The 26745-nt window shown below is 51.8% G+C and overlaps 1 protein-coding gene across 1 annotated transcript in view; it reads left to right on the forward strand.

Annotated features, from left to right (window-relative positions):
* Positions 1 to 26745, forward strand: part of PRKD2 (protein kinase D2) — a 45713-nt gene that overhangs the window by 15721 nt on the left and 3247 nt on the right. Inside the window, 12 exon segments of the mRNA XM_031659130.1 lie at positions 242 to 319; positions 404 to 557; positions 4061 to 4151; positions 4154 to 4177; positions 4669 to 4746; positions 7796 to 8054; positions 9956 to 10008; positions 10134 to 10206; positions 11140 to 11246; positions 12154 to 12315; positions 20440 to 20538; positions 24725 to 24992. Coding sequence (XP_031514990.1) covers positions 242 to 319; positions 404 to 557; positions 4061 to 4151; positions 4154 to 4177; positions 4669 to 4746; positions 7796 to 8054; positions 9956 to 10008; positions 10134 to 10206; positions 11140 to 11246; positions 12154 to 12315; positions 20440 to 20538; positions 24725 to 24992 — 1446 coding nt within the window.

The following is a 26745-nucleotide window of genomic DNA, read 5'->3' on the forward strand; positions in this document are numbered from 1 at the left end:
GCCACCGCACCTGGCAGTCATCGGGATTTTGAGTCTACCCCTCCCACTTAATCAAGACCTCCTGAGAGTTGGGCAAACTGTGGCTGAAAGTGGGAAAATGACCAGGGCGGCGGCAGCCAGGGTTCTTACCCAGGCAGCAAGAGTAGACTCTTTTGAGCCTGGGGCTTAGGGTCAAGGTTCAAGCCTTCCAGGTAACCTCTCTTCCCCTTCTCACCTGTCGCCTTGTTCCCTGTCCTACCAGACTGCAAGTTTAACTGTCACAAACGCTGCGCCACCCGCGTCCCTAATGACTGCCTGGGGGAGGCCCTTATCAATGGAGGTGAGAGGCTGGGGGGACGCTGGGGAGAAAGAGGGGAAGGGGCAGGACTGGGTGGAGGCCCCTCTAACGCCTCCGTCCCCACAGATGTGCCGATGGAGGAGGCCACCGATTTCAGCGAGGCTGACAAGAGCGCCCTCATGGATGAGTCGGAGGACTCCGGTGTCATCCCTGGCTCCCACTCGGAGAATGCGCTCCACGCCAGTGAGGAGGAGGAAGGCGAGGGAGGCAAGGCCCAGAGGTACGCACGGAACCCTCCAAGCAACCCTGGGGGAAGACCCTCCTGCACAGTGAACCTCCATATCTTTTTATCTACAGTGGGCTGACAGCACCTTGTATTTGTAAATTTTCCCAGTTCCTGAGGCAAACCTTTTAAAGCACTACAGCTTTTTAAAAATAATTTTTTGTTTTAAGACAGGGTCTCAGTCTGTCACCCAGACTGGTGCAGTGGTGCAGTCTTGACTCACTGCAGCCTCAACCACCTGGGCTCAAGCGATCCTGCTACCTTAGCCTCCCAAGTAGCTGGGACCACAGGCTCATCCACCATACCCAGCTAATTTTTGTATTTCTGCAGAGATAGGGTCTACCCTATGTTGCCCAGGCTAGTCTTGAACTCCTGACTCCTGAGCTCAAGTGATCCACCCGCCTCAGCCTCCCAAAGGGTCTTGCTTTGTTGCCCACTGGAGTGCAGTGGTGTGATTGTGACTCACTGTAACCTCAAACTCCTGGGCTCAGGTGATCCTCCTGCCTTGGCCTCCTGAGTATCTGGGACTACAGGGACGCAATGCTATCTGGCTAATTTTTTTTTTTTTTTTTTTTTTTAGACAAGAGTTTCACTCTTGTTGCCCAGGCTGGAGTGCAGTGACACAATTTCAGTTCAATGGAACCTCCGCCTCCTGGGTTCAAGCGATTCTCCTGCCTCAGCCTCCGGAGTAGATGGGACTACAGGCACCCACCACCATGCCAGGCTAATTTTTTTTGTATTTTTAGTGGAGACGGGGTTTTGCCATGTTGGTCAGGCTGGTCTCGAACTCCTGACCTCAGGTGATCCATCTGTCTTGGCCTCCCAAAGTTGCTGGGATTACAGGCGTGAACCACCACGCTCGACCTATATTCTTCTTCTTTTTTTTTTTTTTAGGGATAGGGGTCTTGCTATGTTGCCCAGGGTGGTCTTGAACTTCTGGGCTCAAGCAATCCTCCCACCTCAGCCTCCCAAAGTGCTGGGATTACACATTTTGAAACTATATACAGAGTTCACACTTATTCAACTCCACTGGAATGTGAGCTCAGGTGCATGAGGGCAAGGATATTTTCTGCCCTCCCAGGTGCCTAGGACAGGGCTGGCGCAGATCAGGCACTTCCTATCTGGGTGTGGCATGAATGTTTCTTGAGAAAGCTGGCGCAGCACAGTTCACACAGGCGCTGGAGGCTGAGAGTCAGCCCAGATCCCAGCTCTACCACTTCACTTGCTAGGTGCTTCCCTGTGTGCCACGGTTTCCTCCTGGGGCAATGAGGTATCTACCCCACAGGGTGATAAACCTGGGGCAGGGGTAAGCGGGCACCCTCACAGGTGCACCGGAAAATATTTAATGGGCACCTGCTGTGTTCTGACTCCAAGCACACAGCTATGAACAAAAGAGGTAAAAGTCTGCTCTTCTGGAGCTGACGGTCTCAGTGGGGAGACAGCTAATAAATGCATCCACAGCATCGGGTATTGGTGATGGTGATAAAAACAAGAGGAGATGGAGAATGGGGGACATGCTATCTTAGGGTCATTCAAGGAGACCTCGCTGAGGAAGTGGCAGTTGAAGGGAGGGGAGGGAAGGAGCCTTGTGGGGCTCTGGGGGAGAGGCTTCCAGGCAGAGGCAACAGCAGGTGCAAAGGCCCTTGGGTAGAGCCACCCGTGTTCCAGGGACAGCAGAGACCCATGTGGCTGCAGCAGGGAGGGTGAGGGGAAGAGGGTGGGACAGAAAGGGGATGGGTAAGCTGGTCACAGTAATGACAGTGTTTCCTGGGGTGCCTCCCAACCCAAGCAGCCTGAAGCCGCAGGTTCCCTTTCTCCCACGTCTTTCCTGGGAATGTCTAGTAACACAATCATACGCTGTCAGAGTTGGACCTTGAGGGATTGGGGGTGGCAGGTGTGGGGAGAGGTAGCCTATTTCACAGATGGGGAAACTGAGTCTCAGGCAAAGGGATGTGGTCAAGGCCACCCGGGTCCTTTTTTTTTTGAGACCGAGTCTCACTTTGTCGCCCAAGCTGGAGTGCAGTGGCAGGATCTAGGCTCACTGCAACCTCTGCCTCCCAGGTTCAAGCAATTCTCCTGTCTCGCCCTCCCGACTAGCTGGGACTACAGGCGCCCGCCACCACACCCAGCTGATTTTTTTAATTTTTAGTAGAGATGGGGTTTCACCATGTTAGCCAGGATGGTCTCGATCTGCTGACCTCGTGATCTGCCCGCCTCGGCCTCCCAAAGTGCTGGGATTACAGGCGTGAGCCACTGCACCCAAGGCCACCCGGGTTCTGAACTAGCACAGGGATCCAGAGATTGTTGGTTCCAGAGTTGAGCAAGTCACTTAATCTCTCAAATCTTGAACTCCTGACCTCAAGTGATCCCCCCACTTCTGCCTCCCAAAGTGTTGGGATTACAGGCATGAACCACCATGCCCAGCAGGTCACTTAATCTCTCTAGACCTTCCTTACTGTACTAATAGCATCTGCACAGCTGAGGGAGGTGAGGCCCAGAGAGGTTGAATCACTTACCCAGTGTCACATAGCTGGCTCCACAATCGCTGGACTAAATACCAATTAGCATTTACTGGAGGTCCTCTGTATGCCAGGCATCGTAGAAAGGTTTCCACTCCTCATAGCATCCCGTTTGGGTGGAGAAACTGAGGCACAAAGAGATTAGTTAATTTGCTAGGCAGCCTGACTTCAGAAAGGCCTATTACAGAAGCCCTCTCAAGAATCTCCTTCTGGGCCAGCGTGGTGGCTCGCACCTGTAAGCACTTTAGGAGGCCGAGGCAGGTGGATCTCTTCAGGCCAAGAGTTCGAGACCAGCCTGGCCAACATGGCGAAACCTCATCACTACTAAAAATACAAAAATTAGCCAGGAGTGGTGGCATGCATGTAATGGTCACCGTGATTGTCCCAGCCACTCAGGAGGCTGAGGCACGAGAATCGCTTGAACCCAAGAGGCAGAGGTTACAGTGAGCTGAGATCGCACCACTGCATTCCAGCCTGGGTGACAGAGCGAGACTCTTAAAAACAAACAAAAGGCCGGGCGCGGTGGCTCAAGCCTGTAATCCCAGCACTTTGGGAGGCCGAGATGGGCAGATCACGAGGTCAGGAGATCGAGACCATCCTGGCTAGCAGTGGGGAAACCGATCTCCTACTAAAAAATACAAAAACTAGCTGGGTGAGGTGGTGAAGCCTGTAGTGCCTTCACTTGGGAAGACTGAGAGGCAGGAGAATGCGTAAACCGAGGCCGGGCTTGCAGTGAGCTGAGATCGGCCACTGCACCTCAGCCTGGGGAGACAGAAGCGAGACTCCGTCTCAAAAAAAAAACAGAAAAAAAAAAAAAACAAACTCCGGGGTGTGTGTTGGGGGTGGGAAATTGTCAAAACAAAAACCAACCAAACAAAAACAGTCCGCAACTCCCTAGTTTCCCAGAGATGCCCCCTGCGGCCCCAAGCAGCATGGTCATTTTCTTCATGTGACTTCTCACCCCTTACTCTTCCTCCGCAGCTCCCTAAATTTTATCCCTAATGAGGGTGGTGCAATCAGTCACGACACAATGTGGAAATCCAGCAGCTCTTGGGAGGGTTGGGTGGTTCATTGCTGCTTTCACAGAGGGACACGCTGGTGAGTGGCGGGGGCCAGGTCTTGTGAGGAGTGAAGGTTGAAGCTCAGCAGTGGGGGAGACTGGGTGGGTGGGGCTGCAGGCTGGGGCGAGGCGGGCCAGTAGTGGGCTGGGCCATGCTGGAGGCGGGGCTTGAATTAGAAGCGTGGGTTATAAGGGTGGGACTAGGGGCAAGAGTTAGGGAAGACACGGGGCTAAGGGCAAGGTTATGGGCGGGGCTAGAGTTAGGGGAGGAGCTTGGCTGGAGGAAGAGGGCTAAGTGGAGGTGAGTCTGGGGTTAGGGCGTGGGGGCTGGGCTAGGGTTAAGGCCAGGAGCGGGGCTAGGGTTAGGGCGTGTGGGCGGGGGTGGGACTACGGCGTGGGGGTAGGTACTAGGGTTAGGGCGTGCACGTGGTGCTCCAGGCACCTAGAGCCCCAAGCAGCGCCACGGGACGGGACCGGGACTGGGCCGGAAAGTCTGGCGGTTCACGTGACTCTTCAAACATCTTTGCAGAGAAAGAGGCACTATTGGCGCCTGGACTGCAAGTGCATCACGCTTTTCCAGAACAACACGACCAACAGATACTATAAGGTAAGCCTCCGGGCTTCCAGCTCCCCTGGACTTCCCGCTGTGCCCACAAACTTCCCCACACCTCCTCCTACCCCCAGTTACTCCAGACAGATCCTGCAAATCACACCCTCTGCCCACCCCCAGCCTCCCTGCTTCCAGCTCATCAGCAAGAACTGCCCATCCGATTCTGGCCCCACCACTTTCCAGCGCGGGCGGCCCGGGCAGGTTCCCTACTTCTCAGTGCCTCATGCTTCTCACCTGTAAATATGCCTCAAATGCTAATACCTCAGGGCTGGTGCTAGAATTCAAAGAGCCAATCCACTAAACCAATCGGCTTAGGGCGTGGTATATTAAGCTCCCAGTACTTCTAAGGCTGTTCTCACTATTCCTTTATTTTTTTATTATTTATTTATTTTTTGAGATGGAGTCTCACTCTGTCGCCCGGCTGGAGTGCAGTAGCGTGATCTCGGCTCACTGCAACCTCCACTTCCTGGATTCAAGCGATTCTCCTGCCTCAGCCTCCCGAGTAGCTAGGACTACAGGTGAACGCCACCTCGCCCAGCTAATTTTTGTATTTTTATTGGAGACGCGGTTTCACCATGTTGGCCAGGATGGTCTCGATCTCTTGACATCACGATCTGCCCCCCGCCTCGGCCTCCCAGAGTGCTGGGATTACAGGCGTGAGCCACCGCGCCCGGCTTCGCTATTCCTTTATAATTAATGTATTGCATTATGTGTGTGTATTCGTCACCACCTCCTGTGCCCACACCGTGTCCCAGCCACTGTCTTCCACCCGGATGGTTGCAGCCTTCTCCTTGCAGGGTCCTTGCTTCTGACCTCAACCTCTGTCATTTCCCCCCTAGTAGCCAGGGGAGTCTTTATTAAAACCCTCAAAACCCCCCAGTGGCTCCTATTGTCTTACAGTAATAAAACCGGGACTCCTGCTGTTACCTGTCCTGGAGTGTCTTCCTTGAACTTTCCATGGCTGGTTCCTTATCATCTTCCCATTTTGCTCAGACCACACCATCTAAAATACTGTCCTTGGCCAGGCATGGGTGGCTCATGCCTGTAATCCCAGAGCTTTCAGAGGCCGAGGCGGGAGGATCACTTGAGATCATGAGTTCGAAATCAGTCTGGCCAACATGGTGAAACCCTGTCTCTACTAAAAATACAAAAATTAGCTGGGCGTGGTGGCGGGTGCCTATAACCCCAGCCACTTCGGAGGCTGAGGCAGGAGAATCGCTTGAACCTGGGAGGCAGATGCTGCAGTGAGCTGAGGTCGCGCCACTGCACTCCTGCCTGGGCAACAGAGCAAGACTCCATCTCAAAAAAAAAATAAAATAAAATGCTGTCCTCACCGTCCCCCCACCCATGTGTCCATGTCATCACCTGGTTTTATGGGCTACCTAAGTCATTCATTCTTTCCTCCCTCCTTCCTCCCTCCCTCCCTCCTTCCTTTGTCCTTCCTCCCTTCTTCCTCCTCTGACACGTTTCCCACCCCATGATCCCTGCGCCTTCTGTCCCGCCTGGGTCCCCTCAGCCTCCTTTCTGGTTCTCTGTCTCCATCTCATTCTATTCCATCTGCCCTCCGCACACAAGCAGATGATGCTCAAAAGCCTTCATGGCTTCCTGAGGCCGTTGGACAAAGCCCAGGCTCTTCCTTGTGGCCTGCGAAGCCCTGTGTGGCCTCATTTCCTCCATTTATTATCAAACATTTATTTAGTTTTGAGACGGAGTCTTGCTCTGTCACCCAGGCTCGAGTGCAGTGTCGCATTCTTGGCTCACTGCAACATCCGCCTCCCGGGTTCAAGTGATTCTCCTGCCTCAGTCTCCTGAGTAGCCAGGATTATAGGCATGCCACCATGCCTGGCTAATTTTTGTGTTTTTAGTAGAGATGGGCTTTCACCATGTTGGTCAGGCTGGTCTCAAACTCCTGACTTCGTGATCCGCCCGCCTTGGCCTCCCAAAGTGTTGTGATTACAGTTGAGAGCCACCGCACCCGGCCCATTTATTTATTTTGAGACAGGATCTTGCTTGTCTCCCAGATGCAGTGGCATGATCATGGCTCACTGTAACCTCTGCCTCCCTGGCTCAAATAATTGTCCCACCTCCCCAGTAGCTGGGATTACAGGTGCGTACCACCACACCTGGCTAATTTTTGTATTTTTTGTAGAGATGGGGGTCTCATCATGTTGCCCTGGCTGGTCTCAAACTCCTGGGCTCCAGCGATCTGCCTGCCTTGGCCTCCCAAAATGCTGGGATTACAGGCTTATGGCACCATGCCTGACTGATTTTTAAATTTTTTGTAGAGCTGGGGTCTCACTATGTGGCCCAGGCTCGTCTTGAACTCCTGGGCCATCTGCCCTCCTCGGCCTCCCAAAGTGCTGGGAGTACAGGCATGAGCCACCACGTCCAGCCGTCAAATGTTTATCAAGCTTTTAATGTGTCCAGGCACCGCCATGTGATGGGAATACAGCTTGGCTTTTGAGCACAGCCTTTCCTCAGGGCCTTTGCACATGCTGTTCCCCTACTCTTTGCCAGCTGACTTCTTCTTACCTTTCTGGTCTCTGCTTCCATATCACTTCTGCCAGTAATTAGTATTATTATTATTTTTGAGATGGAGTCTCACTCTGTCACCTAGGCAACAGTGGCGCGGTCTTGGTTCATTGTAACGTCTGCCTCCCAGGTTCAAGCAATTCTCCTGCCCCAGCCTCCTGATTAGTTGGGATTACAGGCACATACCACCACACCTGGCTAATTTTTGTATTTTCAGTAGAGACGGGATTTTGCCATGTTGGCCAGGCTGGTCTCGAACTCCTGACCTCAAGTGATCTGCCCGCCTCGGCCTCCCAAAGTGTTAGGATTACAGGCGTGAGCCACCGCCCCTGGCCTCTGCCAGCAATTATAAAAGAACAGCGAGAACAGGCTTAGAATTACTGGGAACTTGTCTAACCACTCTGCAAACCAGGCCCATCCCCATCAACATGGATCCTGTGTATCCTTCTGGGTAAGCAGTAGAATTCCAGGGTCTGCCTGGTATCCTCACCTGTGCTGGTTCCGCATCCTGCAGGAAATTCCGCTGTCAGAAATCCTCACGGTGGAGTCCGCCCAGAACTTCAGCCTTGTGCCGCCGGGCACCAACCCACACTGCTTTGAGATCATCACCGCCAATGCCACCTACTTTGTGGGCGAGATGCCTGGCGGGGCTCCAGGTGGGCCAAGTGGGCAGGGGGCTGAGGCCGCCCGGGGCTGGGAGACAGCCATCCGCCAGGCCCTGATGCCCGTCATCCTTCAGGACGCACCCAGCGCCCCAGGCCACGCGCCCCACAGTAAGTCCTCCCACCCCGGTCCTTGAAAGAATAGGTCTAGATGGGTGGGGCAGGATTCTGGGGAATGGAAGGGCCAAAGAGGGCCCTTGGGCAATGGTGGGGTTGAAAACATGGCTTCTGGACTCAGCAGGCCTGCGTTCAGACTTTATTAATCATGCCTGTTAATCCCAGCACTTTGGGAAGCCAAGGAAGGAGGATCACTTGAGGCCAGGAGTTCAAGACCAGCCTGGGCAACATAACGAGATTCCATCTCTACAAAAAATAAAAACAATTAGCCAGGTGTGGTGGCGCACTCCTGTAGTTCCAGGTACTTGGGAGGCTGAGGCAGGAGAATTGCTTGAGCCTGGGAGGTTGAGGGGCTGTAGTGAGTCGTGATCACACCATTGCACTCCAGTCTGGGTGACAGAGCAAGACTCTGTCTCCAAAAAAGAAAAAACAAACAAAAAACACAAAAATCCACAACAAATCTCTGTTAAGCTCCTGGCCTGATATGTGGGCTTGGGCATGTCACTTCCCCTCCATGAGCCTTGTCCCAGGTGCTGATAAGTCCTCATGCACTTACTGAGTACCTCCTCTACGCGGTTCAGTGCTGGGGACCCAGTGATCAGGACAGCCCAAGACCTGCCCTCATGGGGCTCAGAGTCCAGTAGGGCAGAATACCTGTCTTCAGAGAGTGACAGTCCAGGGTGGGCAGGGTTGGGACAAGGGAGCCAGGGAGCTGGAGGGGCCCAGAGGGGTACCTGACCCAATCTGGGTGTATAGGAGGGCTTCCTGGAGGAGGTGACATCTGAACTGAGACCTGGAGGCCGAGGCAGGGTGAGATGTGGGAGAGAAAATGAGATCTCATTTTAGGCAGAGGCAAAAAGTGATGAAAGAGTACCAGGTTCCCACCCTCTGGAGCTTATAATCCAGTGTGGGTTACAGACACTGATCATTAACCCATACAAGCAACGAGTGTGATACAGAACATTTGCGACAGTGATCCAGCTTGGTCCTAGGAGTGACATTTGAGCTGACACTTGAGGATGAGGAGGATTTAGCTAAGTCTAGGATGAAGGAAAGAGTTTTCCTGGCCGGGGAAACAGCATATGCCGAGACTAGAAGGTAGAAGAGAGCTTGCTGTATTTGAGGCCCAGCAAGGAGGCCAGTGTGTCAGGAATAGCATGTGGGGGGTTGAAGTCAGAGGTAGATGAGGGTCTAGGCCATGCCTTTTAGACCATTTAAGGAGCTCAGGCTTCTTCCTCAGGGCACTGGGGAGCCAAGGCAGAGTTGTGAGCAGAGGAAGGATAAGGTCAACCTTGTGCCTCAGTAAGATCCCTCTGGCTTCTCTGTGGGAGGTGAATAGGAGGGGCACGATTGGGGCAAGGAGACCAGGGAAGGGGCTGTGGAGTGAGGACCCAGAGTTGGAGGGCGAGCAGGGGCCTAGACTGGTGGAAGAGAGAGACATTCAAGTGGCAGAAAGATCCGGATTTAGAAATTCCTGGCTCTGGTTGGGTTTGTAGGGGGACAAATTCAAGGGAAGACGCAGGAGTCAGTCTGGGCTTTCCCTCCAAGACTCGGTTTCCTTCTCTGTATATTGAGGTCAGTCTGCCTCCCCTGGTGCTGAGATCCTAGGGTAAAATGCTCAGCAAAATCATCCGTAACGTCACTCCTTTAGCCACTCAGTACATCTCATTTACTCTTCCTGGTGGCCCTATGAGGGAGGTCCTTTTATTATCCCCATTTTCTAGATGAGGAAACCGAGGTTCATAGTGGACAAGTCACCAGCCTGAAGCTGCATGTTGTATCGAACATTGGATTCAAATCTGGGTGGCCTGACTCCCAAGTCTGCCTTTGCAGGTATAGGTGGAGATAATCCTGAGCCTGGAGTCCCCTCACCTCTCTCTCTCCCCTCTCCCCAGGACAAGCTTCTCTGAGTATCTCTGTGTCCAACAGTCAGATCCAAGAGAATGTGGTGAGACTCCTGCCCACACATGATGCCCTCCCTTCCCACAAACCCTCCCCAGCTCTCTCATCTCCTTGACTCCCCCTCCCCGATTTCCATTTGCACCCCTGACCTGCCCTGTCTTCACCCTGCAGGACATTGCCACTGTCTATCAGATCTTCCCTGATGAAGTGCTGGGCTCAGGGCAGTTTGGAGTGGTCTATGGAGGTGAGGACACTTTAGAGCTAACCCAGAGGGGGCCTGGGGCTGGGGGAAGCTGCTGTAGCTCCAACCCTTCCTTTCTGATTGGTCACATGCTCACCTCCTATGTTGATTGGTTTAGAAAGCTAGATCCTAGGTGGACTGGTTGTAGGTTCTTTTCTCATTGGGAGAAACCAATGGACTCTCCTCCTGTTGTAAATAGGAAGCATAAATTCAGCACTCTGATTAGTCACAGAGGTAGATTTTGATTGGATAGGGAAGGTAGATTCTGCATTCTGATTAGCCACAGAGCTAGAACCTAGATTCTGATTGGATAGGAGGATAGATTCTGCACTCTGGCCACAGAGCTAGATCCTAGATTCTGATTGGATAGGAGGATAGATTCTGCACTCTGGCCACAGAGCTAGATCCTAGATTCTGACTGACTAGGAGGGCAGATTCGGCATTCTGATTGGCCACAGGCTAAATCCTAGATTCTGATTGGATTCAAGGGGTGGTAAATTTTACACTTTGATTTGTCACAGAGCTAGATCCTAGAGCTGGATAGGACAGGGAGGGTAAATTTTACACTCTTGGAAGTGTAGAATTTGGGTGGAGATAATTCTGAACCTAGAGTCCCCTCACTTTTGTCTCTCCCCTGTCCCCAGGACTCTTATGGGCCCCACAAAACTAGATGCTAGATCCTGACTGGTTATAAATCCAGTTTCCCATGTTATACATTCTCTTCTTTGGAGCTTTGTTTTTTGCTTTCCTTCTTTCTGCCTTTACTCCCAAAGTGCACCTCTGCTGGCCTTTTCACATATCTCCTGGGGCCTCCAACTCTGCCCAACTCTGACTGTCTCTATGATGGGGGGGCAGAGGTCAGCAGAGGTGGAGATACTCCTGCCAAACTGGGTGGTCTTGCTCTCTCAACCCCCATCTGTCTGACTCCCTGCCCAGGAAAGCACCGGAAGACAGGCCGGGACGTGGCAGTTAAGGTCATTGACAAACTGCGCTTCCCCACCAAGCAGGAGAGCCAGCTCCGGAACGAAGTGGCCATTCTGCAGGTAAGCACCAGGCCGCCTTCCCTTTCTGCTGCTTCCTTTCACGGGCCAGCTGACCCAGTGTGTAGGGGTGGTCAGGGAAGGCTTCCTGGAGGAAACCATATGCATGTTGAAACTGAAGAGGAGAAGAAGGTGTTCTTAGCAGAGGGACCAGCCTGTACAAAGGCCTGGTGAGAGGGAGCGTGAGGTTTTCTAGAAAGGAGGTACTGGAAGATGAGGCCAGGGAGCAGGGTGAAGCCAGACCCTTGGGACTTTCTCCTGAGGGTACTGGGGAGCCACAGAAGGCTTTTGAGCAAGGGAGGGGCAGAATCAGGTGCATACTTTAGGAAAATTCCTCGGGCTACCATCTGGAGGGTGGGTGGAAAGGGAAGTGACTGTAGCCAGGAGGCTGAGTGGGGATCTGGGTGGGAGAGAGGGGTTAGACCAGGATAGGACTGGGGAATGTGAGAGGGGGTATGGATTTAAAAGATACAGACATGCAGAGCTCTCCCCATTTCTCCAAGCTCTTGCTCCTCCCTCCTGCAACCCTGGGCCTCCACCAGAATTTCAGGATGTAAAGATCCTTCTGGGCCGGGCATAGTGGCTCATGCCTGTAATCCCAGCACTTTGGGAGGCCGAGGTGGGAGGATCATTTGAGGCCAGAAATTTGAGACCAGCCTGGCCAACATGGTGAAACCCCATCTCTATATTTTAAATAGAAAGAAAAAAAAGATCCTTCTGGGCACCTGGCAGGTGGGGTGGAGGTGGGCCTGTTCTGTCTTGGCCTGTGGGAAGCCCCCTTCCCTCCCTGAGTGCCAACACCCCAGGGACATCCTTCTCCTTGTTTGTCATCCTCCTGCTCCCATACCTGACCCTTTGGGGTCTGAGTTTGTGGGCGACCTGGGCCCTGACCCCGCTCCCCACCCTGCAGAGCCTGCGGCACCCTGGGATCGTGAACCTGGAGTGCATGTTCGAGACGCCTGAGAAAGTGTTTGTGGTGATGGAGAAGCTGCATGGAGACATGTTGGAGATGATCCTGTCCAGTGAGAAGGGCCGGCTGCCTGAGCGCCTCACCAAGTTCCTCATCACCCAGGTGCGCCATCCTGCCCGCTGCCACCCACCCCTCCCCATCAGGTGTTGGCTTGGAGAGGCCCTGTATGCCTAGGGGGTCAGGAAGACACTGGCGGGAGCCACGATAGCAGATAATAGAAACCATAATCAGGCCGGGCGCGGTGGCTCACGCCTGTAATCCCAGCACTTTGGGAGGCCAAGGTGGGCAGGTCACGAGGTCGGGAGATCGAGACCATCCTGGCTAACACGGTGAAACCCCATCTCTACTAAAAATACAAAAAATTAGCCGGGCGAGGTGGCGGGCACCTGTAGTCCCAGCTACTCGGGAGGCTGAGGCAGGAGAATGGCGTGAACCCGGGAGGCGGAGCTTGCAGTGAGCCGAGATCGCGCCACTGCACTCCAGCCTGGGTGACAGAGCGAGACTCTGTTTCAAGAAAATAAATAAATAAAAACCATAATCGTACAGGAGTAATAATAAGCATAATATAAAAAATAAGCCGGCCGGGCGCGGTGGCTCAAGCCTGTAATCCCAGCACTTTGGGAGGCCGAGATGGGCGGATCATGAGGTCAGGAGATCGAGACCATCCTGGCTAACACGGTGAAACCCCGTCTCTACTAAAAAATACAAAAAAAACCTAGCCGGGCGAGGTGGCGGGCGCCTGTAGTCCCAGCTACTCGGGAGGCTGAGGCAGGAGAATGGCGGGAACCCGGGAGGCGGAGCTTGCAGTGAGCTGAGATCCGGCCACAGCATTCCAGCCTGGGCGACAGAGCAAGACTCCGTCTCAAAAAAATAAATAAATAAATAAAATAAATAAATAAATAAATAAAAAATAAGCCAGGCACGGTAGCACGTGCCTGTGGTCCCAGCTACTCAGGAGGCTGTGGCAGGAGAATCACTTGATCCCAGGAGTTCTGCGCTGATCAGTTGTTCTCATTAAGTTCGTCATCCATGCGGTGACCTCCTGGGAGCGGGGAACCACCAGGGTGCAAAGCAGCCCAGGTTGGAAGCAGAGCAGGTCAAAGCTCTTGTGCTGAGCAGTAGTGGGATCGCATCTGTGAAGAGGCACTGCACTCCAGCCTGGGCAACATAGTGAGACCTGCCTCTAAAAAGAAAGAAAAAAGAAAAATGATAGAGTGACAATAACAATTAAAAATAATAAAGAGTAGTCTGGGCGCGGTGGCTCATGCCTGTAATCCCAGCACTTTGGGAGGCTGAGGCAGGCGGATCACCTGAGGTCAGGAGTTTGAGATCAGCCTGGCCAACATGGTGAAACCCCGTTTCTACTAAAAATACAAAAATTAGCTGGGCGTGGTGGTAGGTGCCTGTAATCCCAGCTACTTGGGAGGCTGAGGCAGGAGAATCGCTTGAACCCAGGAGGCGGAGGTTGCAGTGAGCCGAGATCGTGCCACTGCACTGCAACCTGGGGGACAAGAGTGAGATTTCGTCTCAATAATAATAATAATAAAGAGTGATAATAATAGAAAAATAATAGACTAGTAGTAATGATAGCTACTTTTACTATAAAAAGAAAAATGATCAGTCAGGCTCCTTGGACCTGATTTGACTCATCTGGAAAAAAGGGGAGTCAGGCATGGTGGAGTACACCTCTAATCTCAGCTACTCAGGAGGCTAAGGCCAGAGGACTGCTTGAGCCCAGGAGTTTGAGACAGCCTGGGCAACATAGCAAGAGCCCATCTCAAAAACAGGATGGCTCATGCCCGTAATCCCAGCACTTTGGGAGGCCAAGGCAAGAGGATCACTTGAAGCCAGGGGAGACCAGCCTAGGCAACATAGTGAGATCCCATCTCTACAAAAAGAAAAAAAAAAAAGAAAACTTAGCTGGATGTGGTGCCTGATAGCACAAGTCTGTAGTCCTAGCTGCCTGGGAGGAGGGAGTGGAGGGGATCTCTTGAACCTAGGTGGTCAAGGCTGCAGTGAGCTATGACCGTGCCACTGCACTCCAGCCTGGGTGACAGAGCGAGACCCTCTCTCAAAACCAAACAATAGAAAAAAGCATCAAGGAGCCCTTTTTCTCTCATTCATTCATTCAGTTGGTGAACAAATACTCCCTAGGCCCTCCTCTGTGCTTGGTGCCTTGCTGGGCAGTGCTGAGGACACAGGGATGACCAATACAGCCCCAGCCTTAGACAATGATCGCTCAGGTGAGCAGGGCTAGGACAAGGGAGGCTGATAATGGTGATGATAAATAATGTGGTCACTGACATTTATTGAGCACTTACTATGTGCCAGGCATTCTTCAAACTCATTTAATCTTCATAGTAACCTATGTAGGAGGTGCTGTTATTCTCACTCCCCTTTTACGGTTGAAGAAACTGAGGGTCAGAGACATCAAATAACTTGTCCAGAGTCACATAGCTGGTGGGATTTGAACCTAGGATCTTTGCTTTTAACTAGTGATGTCAAACTCATTTGTGTTACATTCAGACAGATTTTCTTTGTGTGCCTGTGCTTTTTGTTTGTTTTTTTTTTGAGACACGGTCTCGCTCCGTCACCTGAGCTTGCTGCAGCCTCGACCTCCCGGGTTCAGGAGATTCTCCTGCCTCAGCCTGCTGAGTAGCTGAGACTACAGGGATCAGCCATCACGCCCAGCTAATTTTTATAAAGACAGGGTCTCGCTATGGTGCCCAGGCTGGCCTTCAACTCCTGGGCTCAAGTGATCCTCCCAACTCGGCCTCAGCCTTGCAAAGTGCTGGGATTACAGGCGTGAGCCACTGTGCGCAGCCTCTGTTCTGATTTCTTTTTTTGGGAGGGCACATTAGATTCTTATCACTTACGTTGTTCAATGGTTTTATCCCAGTATTTGTTTGCCTCTTTATTTTATATTTAACTTTTATTTACCATAGGGTTTTATTTTATTCTATTTTTATTTTTTTTTTTGAGGCAGGGTCTCATTCTGTCATCCAGGCTGGAGTGCAGTGGTGTGATCATAGCTCACTGCAGCCTCAAACTGCTGGGCCGAAGCGATTCTCCTATTTCAGTCTCCTGAATTAGCTGGAACCCCAGGCATAAGCCACCATGTCCAACTAATTTTCTTTTTTTTTTTTTTAATGTTTTTGTAGAGACAAGGTCTTGCCGTGTTGCCCAGGCTGGTCTTGAACTCCTGGGCTCAGGTGATCCTCCCATCTCAGTCTCCTGAGCTAGCTGGAACCACAGGCATGAGCCATCACACCTGGCAATTTTTTTTTTTTTGTATGTTTTTGTAAAGACAGGGTCTTGCCATGTTGCCCAGGCTGGTCTCGAACTCCTGGGCTTAAGTGGTCCTCTTGCCACAGCCTCCCAAAGTGTCCGGTTACAGGCGTGAGCCACTGCGTCCAGCCTGCCATAGAGTTGAACTTTTACGATGTTAAATATCCCCTTTTGTGGTTTCTCTGTTCCACATCCCTCCTAGAAAGGCCTTTCCCTCTGGTTGGCGCCTTGCCTTCTTCTGAGACATCTCTGTGGGTCTCAGAGTCATCGTTGCTGTTTCCTTTACCCTGGCCCAGCACCCTCATCCTCTCAGGCAGTGTGCCTGTTTGTCAGGCTGGCTTATGGGATGGGGACAGAAATCCCCTAATGCAACCTCATCCAGACCTTATTATTTATTTATTTTTGAGACAGAGTCTCGCTTTGTTGCCCAGGCTGAAGGGCAGTGGCACGATCTCGGCTCACTGCACCCTCCGCCTCCTGGGTTCAGGCAATTCTCCTACCTCAGCCTCCCAAGTAGCTGGGATTATAGGTGTGTGCCACCATACCTGGCTAATCTTTTGTAATTTTAGTAGAGATGGGATTTCATCATGTTGCCCAGGCCAGTCTCAAACTCCTGACCTCAAGTGATCTGCCCGCCTCAGCCTCCTAAAGTGCTGGGATCACAGGTGTGAGCCTCCACGCCCGGCCACATCCAGACTTCAGGTGTGGAGAGGAATCGTGGTGCTCACAGGTGGCTGCTTGCAGCAGCTGAGGGGGTTTCTCTTTCCGGCCTTCGTCTCTTCCTCTCTTTTTGCCTGCTTGCTCTTCTTTCTCTCTCTCTCTGCAGATTTCTGCTTTCTGGGCTCTTGCCTGCCCTATACCCAAGCCCTGTGCTAAACCCTTTACTTCATGAGCTTATTTAGGCCTCACCACCATCCTATGAGGTAGGTATTGTTATAACCCCCATTGTATAGATGAGGAAACTGAGGCTCAGGGAGATAGCTGTCTCCCTCGAGGTCACAGCCGAGTAGCTTTCCAGCCAAGATTTGAGTCTGGATCTATCTAGCTTCCAGTCTGGATCTATCTAGCTTCCAACCGGCCCTCTTTTTTTTTTGAGACAAAGTCTCACTCTGTCACCCAGGCTGGAGTGCAGTAGCACAGTCTCAGCTCACTGCAATCTCTGTCTCCCAAGTTCAAACGATTGTCCTGCCTCAGCCACCTGAGTAGCTGGGACTACAGGTGCGTGCCAGCACACCCAGCTAATTTTTGTATTTTTAGTAGAGATGGGGTTTCACTATGTTGGCCAGGCTAGTCTTGAACTCCTGACCTCGTGGTCCACCCACCTCAGCCTCCCAAAGTGCTGGGATTACAAGCATAAGCCACCGTCTCTGGCCAATGGTTTTTTTTTTTTTTTTTTTTTTTGTTTTTTTGAGACGGAGTCTCGCTCTGTCACCCAGGCTGGAGTTCAGTGGCACTATCTCAGCTCACTGCAACCTCTGCCTCCTGGGTTCAAGTGATTCTCCTGCCTCAGCCTCCTGCGTAGCTGGGAATACAGGCACACGCCACCATACCTGGCTAATTTTTGTATTTTTAGTAGAGATGGGGTTTCACCATGTCAGTCAGGCTGGTCTTGAACTTTTGATTTCGTGATCTGCCCACTTCGGCCTCCCAAAGTGCTGGGATTACAGGCATGAGCCACCATGCCCAGCCTAACCTGCCCTCTTTGTTTCATGTGAACTGGGAGAAAATCAACTGACAAAATCTGGAAATGGGCCGGGCGAGGTGGCTCACGCCTGTCATCCTAGAACTTTGGGAGGCCAAGGTGGGTGGATCACCTGAGGTCAGGAGTTTGAGACCAGCCTGGCCAACATGGTGAAATCCCATCTTTACTAATAATACAAAAATTAGCCAGGTGTGGTGGTGCCCACCTGTAATCCCAGCTACTCAGGAGGCTGAGGCACAAGAATCGCTTGAACCAGGGAGGTGGAATTTGCAGTGAGCTGAGGTCATGCCATTGCACTCCAGCCTGGGCAACAGAGTGAGACTCCGTCTCAAAAAAACAACCTGGAGATGACATACAACACATGCATCTTTCCAGCTTGGTCTCCCAGTCTGTAGAATGAGGAGTTTGGCCGGGCAGGGTGGGTCATGCCTGTAATCTCAAGGTTTGGGTAGCTGAGGTGGGAGGATCGTTTGAGGCCAGGAGTTTAAGACCAGCCTGGGCAACACAGCGAGATGCCATCTCTACAAAAAATTTTTTTTTTTTAAAGAAAATCAGAATAAACACAAGTATTTAAATTCTGAGACATAGATAATAATTGCAGTAGTACAACACTATGCTTCTGGTGTACTTGGCATTTTGTTTGAGAGAATCAAGAAATATGGTTCTCACAGATAAATGGTTACAAATGGTAATGGTTTTTTGTTTTTCTTCCACTCAGCTCACCTTGTCATCATAGGAACAGATACAGCAGGAGAAGCTTTATTTAAGAGACACACACAAATATATTTACCAACAGGCCATCACAAAAATAGTAACTAATAACAACAGTAACAGCTAACATACAGTGGTTAGCTATCCTAAGCGCAGATACGCTTGAAACCTTATAGCAACCTGTGAGGTCGGTACTCTTTTTTTTTTTTTTTTTTTTTTGAGATGGGGCGTCGCTCTGTTGCCCAGGCTGGAGTGCCGTGGTGCGATGTTGACTCACTGCAACCTCTGCCTCCGGATTCAAGCAATTATCCCGCCTCAGCCTCCCAGGTAGCTGAGATTACAGGCTCGCGCCACCATGCCCGGCTTATTTTTGTATTTTTAGTAGAGATGGGGTTTCACCATGTCGGCCAGGCTGGTGGGTGGGTACTATTATCACCCCCATTTTACGGATGAGGAAACTGAGAGCCAGAGAGGTGAAGAGACTTGCCCAAGGCCGTAAGTTCGTAAGCATTGAGCCAGGTTCTCCACCTGGGCAGGGCAGATTGGCTCCAGAATCTCTCTGCCTCTTTTTTTTTTTTTTTTTTTTTTTTGAGACAGATTCTTGCTCTGTCGCCCAGGCTGGAGTGCAAAGGCATGATCTTGGCTCACTGCAAACTCCACCTCCCAGATTCAAATGATTCTCCTGCCTCAACCTCCCAAGTAGCTGGGACTACAGGTACCCGCCACCACGCCCAACTAATTTTTGTATTTTTAATAGAGACACGGTTTCGCCATGTTGGCCAGGATGGTGTCTAACACCTGACCTCAGGTGATCCACCTGTCTCAGTCTTCCAAAGTGCTGGGATTACAGGCTTGAGTCACCGCACCCAAAGTTTTTTGTAAGGATGAAAAATATTTTTTTAAAAAATGGAATCAGGCTAGGTGCGGTGGCTCACGCCTGTAATACTAGCACTTCGGGAGGCCAAGGTGGGTGGATCACGAGGTCAGGAGTTCAAGACCATCCTGACCAACAGAGAGAGCAACCATCTTTACTAAAAATACAAAAATTAGCTGGGCATGGTGGTGTGCGCCTGTAATCCCAGCTGGTCAGGAGGCTGGCGTGAACCCAGGAGGCTTTCTCAAAAAAAAAAAAAAGGGGGAAATCAAAGCCTGACATAGTGGCACATGCCTGTAGTCCCAGCTATTTGGGAGACTGAGGTTGGATGATCACTTAACCCAATTAGTTTGCGGCTGTAGCAAATGATACTGCACTTCAGCCTGGTGACGGAGGGAGACTCCATCTCTTAAAAAAAAAAAAAAAAGGGTGAGGTGGGGTGGCTCACGCCTGTTATCCCAGCACTTTGAGAGGCTGAGGTGGGTGGTTCACTTGAGTGCAGGAGTTTGAGACCAGCCTGGGCAACATGGTGAGACACTGTCTCTACAAATACAAAAATTAGTCAGGTGTGATGGTGTGTGCCTGTAATCCCAGTTACTAGGGAGGCTGAGGTGGGAGGATGGATTGAGCCTGAGAGGTCGAGGGTGCAGTGAGCTGTGATCCCAGCTCTGCGCTCCAGCCTGAGTGACAAAGCAAGACTCTGTCTCAACAAAAAAAAAGAATCACATAGTTGGATCTTGAAAATACCTGCTCTATTAGTAGCATTCAGGAGTTTACCATATGCTAGAAGATCTCAGGATCTTCACAGCCCCTCTCATGTAGCCGAGCCTTTCTAGTTTACATTTAACTCTTCTCTCTCAGGTGTAAATGGTTCTATGATTCTGAGATTCTTTGGTGCTCCAGTGCCTCCTGTTTCCCTGGCAGGGGTGTGTAGGAAGGCATGGATGGGGCCAGGCGTAGTGACTCACTCATGCCTGTAATCCCAGCATTTTGGGAGGCTGAGATGGGTGGATCACTTGAGGCCAGGAGTTGGAGACCAACCTGATCAACATGGTGAAACCCTGTCTCTACTAAAAATACAAAAAAAACTATCAGGGCAGGTCTGGGTGCAGTGACTCACGCCTGCAATCCAAGCACTTTGGGAGGCCGAGGTGGGCGAATCACGAGGTCAGGAGTTCGAGACCAGCCTGGCCAACATGGTGAAACCCGTCTCTACTAAAAATAGAAAAAATTAGCTGGGCATAGTGGCCGGCACCTGTAATCCCAGCTACTTGGGAGGCTGAGGCAGGAGAATCTCTTGAGCCATGGAGGCGGAGGTTGCAGTGAGCTGAGATCACGCCGCTGCACTCCACCCCAGGTGACAGAGTGAGACTCCGCCTCAAAAAGAAAAAAATAAAATTAGCCAGGCATGGTGGCACACGCCTGTAGTCCCAGCTACTTGGGAAGCTGAGGCAGGAGAATCACTTGAACCCGCGAGGTGGGGTTGCAGTGAGCTGAGATCATGCCACTGCACTCCAGCCTGGGTTACAGAGCAAGACTCTGTCTCAAAAAAAAAAAAAAGCATGGACGGGTTTGGAGGGCTGGCTGCTGAGGGTGAGATTTGGCTGAGTACCTGTCTACCTTTCTTACTGGCCCCATCTGCTCCCCTCAGATCCTAGTGGCTTTGAGACATCTTCACTTCAAGAACATTGTCCACTGTGACTTGAAACCAGAAAACGTGTTGCTGGCATCAGCGGACCCATTTCCTCAGGTCAGTTATGTCCCCTCCTGATTTGGGGAAATCCAGGCAACGCTGATGGCCGGGGTGGGGATGGGGAAGGGGATTATACTAATCAAGATGTGGGGGCCAGGCACAGTGGCTCTTGCCTGTAATCAGCATTTTGGGAGGCTGAGGTAGGAGGATCACTTGAGCCCAAAAGTTTGAGACTAGCCTGGGCAACAAAGCGAGACCTCACCTGTACAAAAAACGAAAAAAATTAGCCGGGAATGGTGGCGTGCACCTATAGTCCCAGCTGCTTAGGAGGCTGAGATGGGAGGATTGCCTGAGCCCAGGAGTTGGGTGGCTGCAGTGAGCTATGATCATGCCACTGCACTCCAGCCTGAGTGACAGAGTGAGACTCTAGCTCTTTAAAAAAAAAAAAAAAAAAAAAAAAAAGGAAGAAGACCGGGTGCGGTGGCTCACGCCTGTAATCCCAGCACTTTGGGAGGCCGAGGCGGATGGATTATCTGAGGTCAGGAGTTCGAGACCAGCCTGACCAACATGGAGAAACCCCGTCTCTACTAAAAATACAAAAAATTGGCCAGGCGTCGTGGTGCATGCCTATAATCCCAGCTACTCCAGAGGCTGAGGCAGGAGAATTGCTTGAACCCAGGAGGTGGAGATTGCGGTGAGCTGAGATCGTGCCATTGCACTCTAGCCTGGGCAAAAAGAGCGAAACTCCATCTCAAAAAAAAAAAAAGTAAAAAGAAACAGATGAAATTAATTTTAATAATATAGTGTATCCCAACATATAGCACTTTATTCAATAGTCAACATAAAAATTATTAAGGCCAGGCGAGGTGGCTTATGCCTATAATCCCTGCACTTTGGGAGGCCAAGATGGGAGGATAGCTTGAGCCCAGGAGTTCGAGTCTGCATCCACAGTGAGCTATAATTGTGCCACTGTACTCCAGCTGGGGTGACAGAGCAAGACCCTGTCTCTTAAAAAAGAAACAAAGTTCAGTGAAATATTCTGCTTGTTTTTCATACTATGTCTTCAAAATCTGGTGTGTGACAGTTGGGGAAATAGATTGACATACACAAGTTGTTCCAAACGTATTTAAAAGTTTTCTGAGGGCCGGGCGCGGTGGCTCAAGCCTGTAATCCCAGCACTTTGGGAGGCGAGGCGAGGCGGATCCGAGGTCAGGAGGTCGAGACCATCCTGGCTAACCGCGATTGAGAACCCGTCTCTACTAAAAAATCTGAGAAAAACTAGCCGAGGCCGGTGTGACCTGTAGTCCCAGCTACTCGGGGAGGCTGAGGCAGGAGAATGAAGTAAACCAGGAGGAGCTTGCAGGAGCTTGCAGTGAGGCGGTCGGGCCACTGCACTCCAGCCTGGGCCTTAGAGCCAGACTCAAAGCTCAAAAAAAAAAAATTTTTCTGGTGGGGCACGGTGGCTCATGCCTGTAATCTCAACACTTTGGGAGGCTGAGGTGGGCAGATCACTTGAAGTCAGGAGTTGGAGACCAGCCTGGCTAACATGGTGAAACCTGTCTCTACTAAAAAATACAAAAATTAGCCGGGCATGGTGGCAGGCACCTGTAATCCCAGCACCCGGGAGGCTGAGGCAGGAGAGTTGCTCCAGACAGGAGGTGGAGGTTGCAGTGAGCCGAGATCACACCCTGACAGTCCAACCTGGGCAACAAGCAAGACCTGGTCTAAACAAATAAAATAAAATCATCAAGGTACAAAGATCCCAGCAGAAGTGGTGGCTCATGCCTGTAATCCCAGCACTTCCGGGAGGCAGTGGGGAGAGTAGGATCTGCGAGGTCAGGAGATGAGACCATGCCGGCTGGCATTTATCTCTACTAAAAAATACAAAAAGTGGCGAGGTGGCTCCAGCATACTGTAATCCCAGCACTTTGGGAGGCGAGGCGGGTGGATCACAAGGTCAGGAGATCGAGACAATAGTGAAACCCGTCTCTACTAAAATAGAAAAAAAATTAGCAGTAGCAGTGGGAGGCACCTGTAGTCCCAGCTGGGGAGGCTGGAACAGGAGAATAAAGTGAACCGGAGTAGGGCTGCAGTGAGCGAGGTGCGCTCCTGCACTCCAGCCAGGCGACGAACAGAACTCCGTCAAAAATACAAAAATTAGCCAGAGTGGTGGTCGCCATGATCCCGCTGCCGGAGAATGCGTGAACCCAGGAGGTGGAGCTTGCAGTAATGAGGCTGAAGTTAGCGCCCGCACTCAGCCAGGCGACATAAAGCGTCCGTCAAAACAAAAAAGATTCATAGGAAAGGGTAGATCTTGGAAAAGGGAAAGATCTATAAGATCTGTAGAAAGGGTAGAGGACCTCAGGAAAGTGTGGCTGTCACATTGAGATTCAGCTCAGGGGTTGGCACGTGGCTGGTTTCAAAGGTGACAGAGGCTTCAGACGTCAAGGATTTGGGGCTCTATCCTGCAAGCAACAGTGAGCCAAGGAAGGGTTTTGAACAGGGAAGGGACAATACATGAACAGAGCGGGGACTGAGGCTGAGACTGGTAGGCAGCAGAGCAGGACCTTGAACCCAGGTCTTGCTGGCTCCAAAGCCTGTCCATGACCTTAGACTGCAGCCATTAACAATGAGGGAAGGCCGGGCGCGGTGGCTCAAGCCTGTAATCCCAGCACTTTGGGAGGCCGAGACGGGTGGATCACGAGGTCAGAAGATCGAGACCATCCTGGCGAACATGGTGAAACCCCGTCTCTACTAAAAAATACAAAAAACTAGCCGGGCGAGATGGCGGGCGCCTGTAGTCCCAGTTACTTGGGAGGCTGAGGCAGGAGAATGGCGTAAACCCGGGAGGCGGAGCTTGCAGTGAGCTGAGATCCGGCCACTGCACTCCAGCCCGGGCGACAGAGCGAGACTCCGTCTCACACACACACACAAAAAAAAAAAACAATGAGGGAAAGGGGCCAGGCGTGGTGGCTCATGTCTGTAATCCCAGCACTTTGGGAGGCCGAGGCAGGCGGAACACCTGAGGTCAGGAGTTTGGGACCAGCCTAGCTGACATGGCAAAACGTCATCTCTACTAAAAATATAAAAATTAGCCAGGTGTGGTGGTAGGTCCCTGTGATCCCAGCTATTTGGGAGGCTGAGGCAGGAGAATTGCTTGAACCCGGGAGGCAGAAGTTGCAGTGAGCCAAGATCACGCTACTGCACTCCAGCCTGGGCGACAGAGCAAGACTCCATCTCAAAAAAATAAATAAATAAGACAATGAGGGAAAGGTAGGCATACACCGTACTGTCTGCCGGCTACTGCAGTCAGCACCTGCTCCTACCTAATCCCCAGGAAAGCCTGAGAGGAGGCTGTTATCAACAACCCCCCAATACAGATGACAAAATCAAGGCCTGGAGAAATTAGGTTCCTGACCTGAGATCACCGAGGCTCATTCTGTGCTAGACACTGCTCCTAACACGTTGCATATGTATTTCTCTTTCAGTCTAAATAAGCACCCTTTAAGGTAGGGACTGTTAAGATCTCCGTTATGTTTCATGTTTGTTTGTTTGTTTTTTGAGACGGAGTCTCGCTCTGTCACCCAGGCTGGAGTGCAGTGGCACAATCTCGGCTCACTGCAACCTCCGCCTCCCAGGTTCAGGCGATTCTTCTGCCTCAGCCTCCCAGGTAGCTGGGACCACAGGTGTCTGCCACCAACGCCTGGCTAATTTTTGTATTTTTAGTAGAGACAGGGGTTTCACCATGTTGGCCAGGCTGGTCTCGAACTCCTGACCTCAAATGATCCATCTTCCTTGGCCTCCCAAAGTGCTGGGATTGCAGGCATGAGCCACCACGCCCCAATCATGTATATTTTAAGGCTATTTAAAAAAAAAAGATCTGCATTATTTAAAACAGCAAACCATTGGAGGTGGCAGAGGTATAGCAGCAGCTAGCCTTTATTGTGCACCAACTGCATGCCAAATATTGTCCTGTGGGCTTTGGATGGTTTAACTCACTAACCATCATGGCAGTCCTCTGAGATAGGTGCTCTTCTGCTCATATTCTTCCTATAGATGGGGAAACTGAGGCACGGAGAGGGAAAGTCACTTGCCCAGGGTTGCTCAGCTAGTGAGCCGAGGAGCCTGGATTCAAACCAGCATTCAGCTTTCTCTGGAATACCATGGCGGGTGGTGTGGTGGGGATGCTGGGGCGGGTGCGGCTCCATCACCCGATAGAGCCTTCGCCCCTCGCCCTCTGCAGGTGAAGCTGTGTGACTTTGGCTTTGCGCGCATCATCGGTGAGAAGTCATTCCGCCGCTCAGTGGTGGGCACGCCGGCCTACCTGGCGCCCGAGGTGCTGCTCAACCAGGGCTACAACCGCTCGCTGGACATGTGGTCGGTGGGCGTGATCATGTACGTCAGCCTCAGCGGCACGTTCCCTTTCAACGAGGACGAGGACATCAATGACCAAATCCAGAACGCTGCCTTCATGTACCCGGCCAGCCCCTGGAGCCACATCTCAGCTGGAGGTGCCTGGGGCCCGCCTACCCCATGGGTGGGTGGGTTGTGGGGTGGGGCTGGAGGAGTGGGCGGGGCCACGAGAGGGGATGGACGGGGAAGCAGCCTGGCACCTTGTGGGTGGAGCCTAGTGGTGGGGCGGGCCTACTGGAGGGGCGTGGCCACAGGAGGAGCCATCCTATAAACAGTGAGCTGGGACCCAGTCCTAGACTAGGTTACTTGGGCTGGAAACCAAGTGCCCCAAAACTGCTAAGGAGGACACTTGGAGCCTTAGGGGGCTGAGTGAGACTTGGCTTGTCTAGGGTGGGACCAGGAGAGGGACTGGACTTGAGGGTGGCAAAGGGCTGGGGTGACCAGGAGAAGGGGCTGAGCCCCTCAAGGCATTGGTTGGAACCTGGAGCCTTTGGGTTTATGACCCCAAAAGGGTAAGCCTTGCAAAAAGGAGGCACCAGTGGGTAGAGTTGAGGAACAAGGGCCTGCCTACTTTGCTGGGTACTGGGGCCATGACTTGGGTGAAGATGGGCCTGAAGCCTGGAGTGGGTCCAGTGACCGAGGGGGCCAGTCTAGGGATGTGGCCTTGGAGGGTTTCTGAAGAGGTCCAGTAACAGGGCAGACCCTGAGGCCTGGAAGCTGGGAGGGGATGGGAGCGGGGAGGAGAAGGGAGCCAGGACTGAGGCAGACGTTGCGATCTCTGCATTCCTGGGCTTTGGTGTCGTGGCTGGGCCTGATGAGGTGGCACCGGGCCTGGTGACTTGGACCTGCTTGGGAATGGGTCTGTAACTTTCCCTGCTTGGAAAAGTTAAGTCCTAAGGCCTGGAGCTTTGAGTCTGGGTGTGGGATGGCATGTTTAGAGGGCCAGAGGCAAGGCTAAGATACTGGGGTGTGTCAGAAGCCAGGAGAACGAGGGACATGTCTTGGAGCCAGGGAGCTCAGGAAGACAGATGGAGTATGGGAAGGGGGGGATCATTCATTCGTTTATTTATAACCATTTATTCAACAAGTACATTCATGTATTTATAACCATTGATTCAACATGTTGAGTGCCTACGATGTGCCAGGCATTGACTGTTCCAGTTCTGGGAATACTGTGATGACTTGGACAGGAGGGGTCAGGTGCGGGGGAGCTCCTTGAGTGGTCTGTGAAGAGTGGAAGGGGGAAGAGCCCTCTCTGGAGGGTGTGACTTCATGGAGCAGGTGGGGCAGGGTGATGTGGAGGTTGCTCAGTGCAGGACAAGACAAGGTCTTGGTGGTGGTCTAAAAGTACAGGCCCTAAGCAGTGAGAATGTGGATTGACTTGAGTCCTGGAATAATACTGGGGGTGTTCAATACTGGCTTTTTTTTTTTTAGACGGAGTCTTGCTCTCTCGCCCAGGCTGGAGTGCAGTGGTGTGATCTTGGCTCACTGTAACCTCCGCCTCCTGGGTTCAAGGGATTCTCCTGCCTCAGTCTCCCAAGTAACTGGGATTACAGGCACACACCACCTGCCTGGCTAATTTTTTGTATTTTTAGTAGAGACGTGGTTTTGCCGTGTTAGCCAGGCTGGTCTTGAGCTCCTGACCTCAAGTTACTTGTCTGCCTCAGCCTCCCAAAGTGCTGGGATTGCAGGCATAAGCCATCACACCCAGCCAACATTGTCTTTTGAGACCCACCCAGAAGTCCCTGAGTAAAAGTGCATCGAGTGTGCACAAGTGAATTTAAGTGTGGTTGCACCTGTGTGAGGATCACAGCATCCTGTGGGTGTTGACGGGAGCAGGGTGCCTGTGTG

This window comes from Papio anubis, chromosome 20, assembly GCF_008728515.1.
Source record: "Papio anubis isolate 15944 chromosome 20, Panubis1.0, whole genome shotgun sequence".
In the NCBI taxonomy this organism is placed as follows: Eukaryota; Metazoa; Chordata; class Mammalia; order Primates; family Cercopithecidae; genus Papio; species Papio anubis.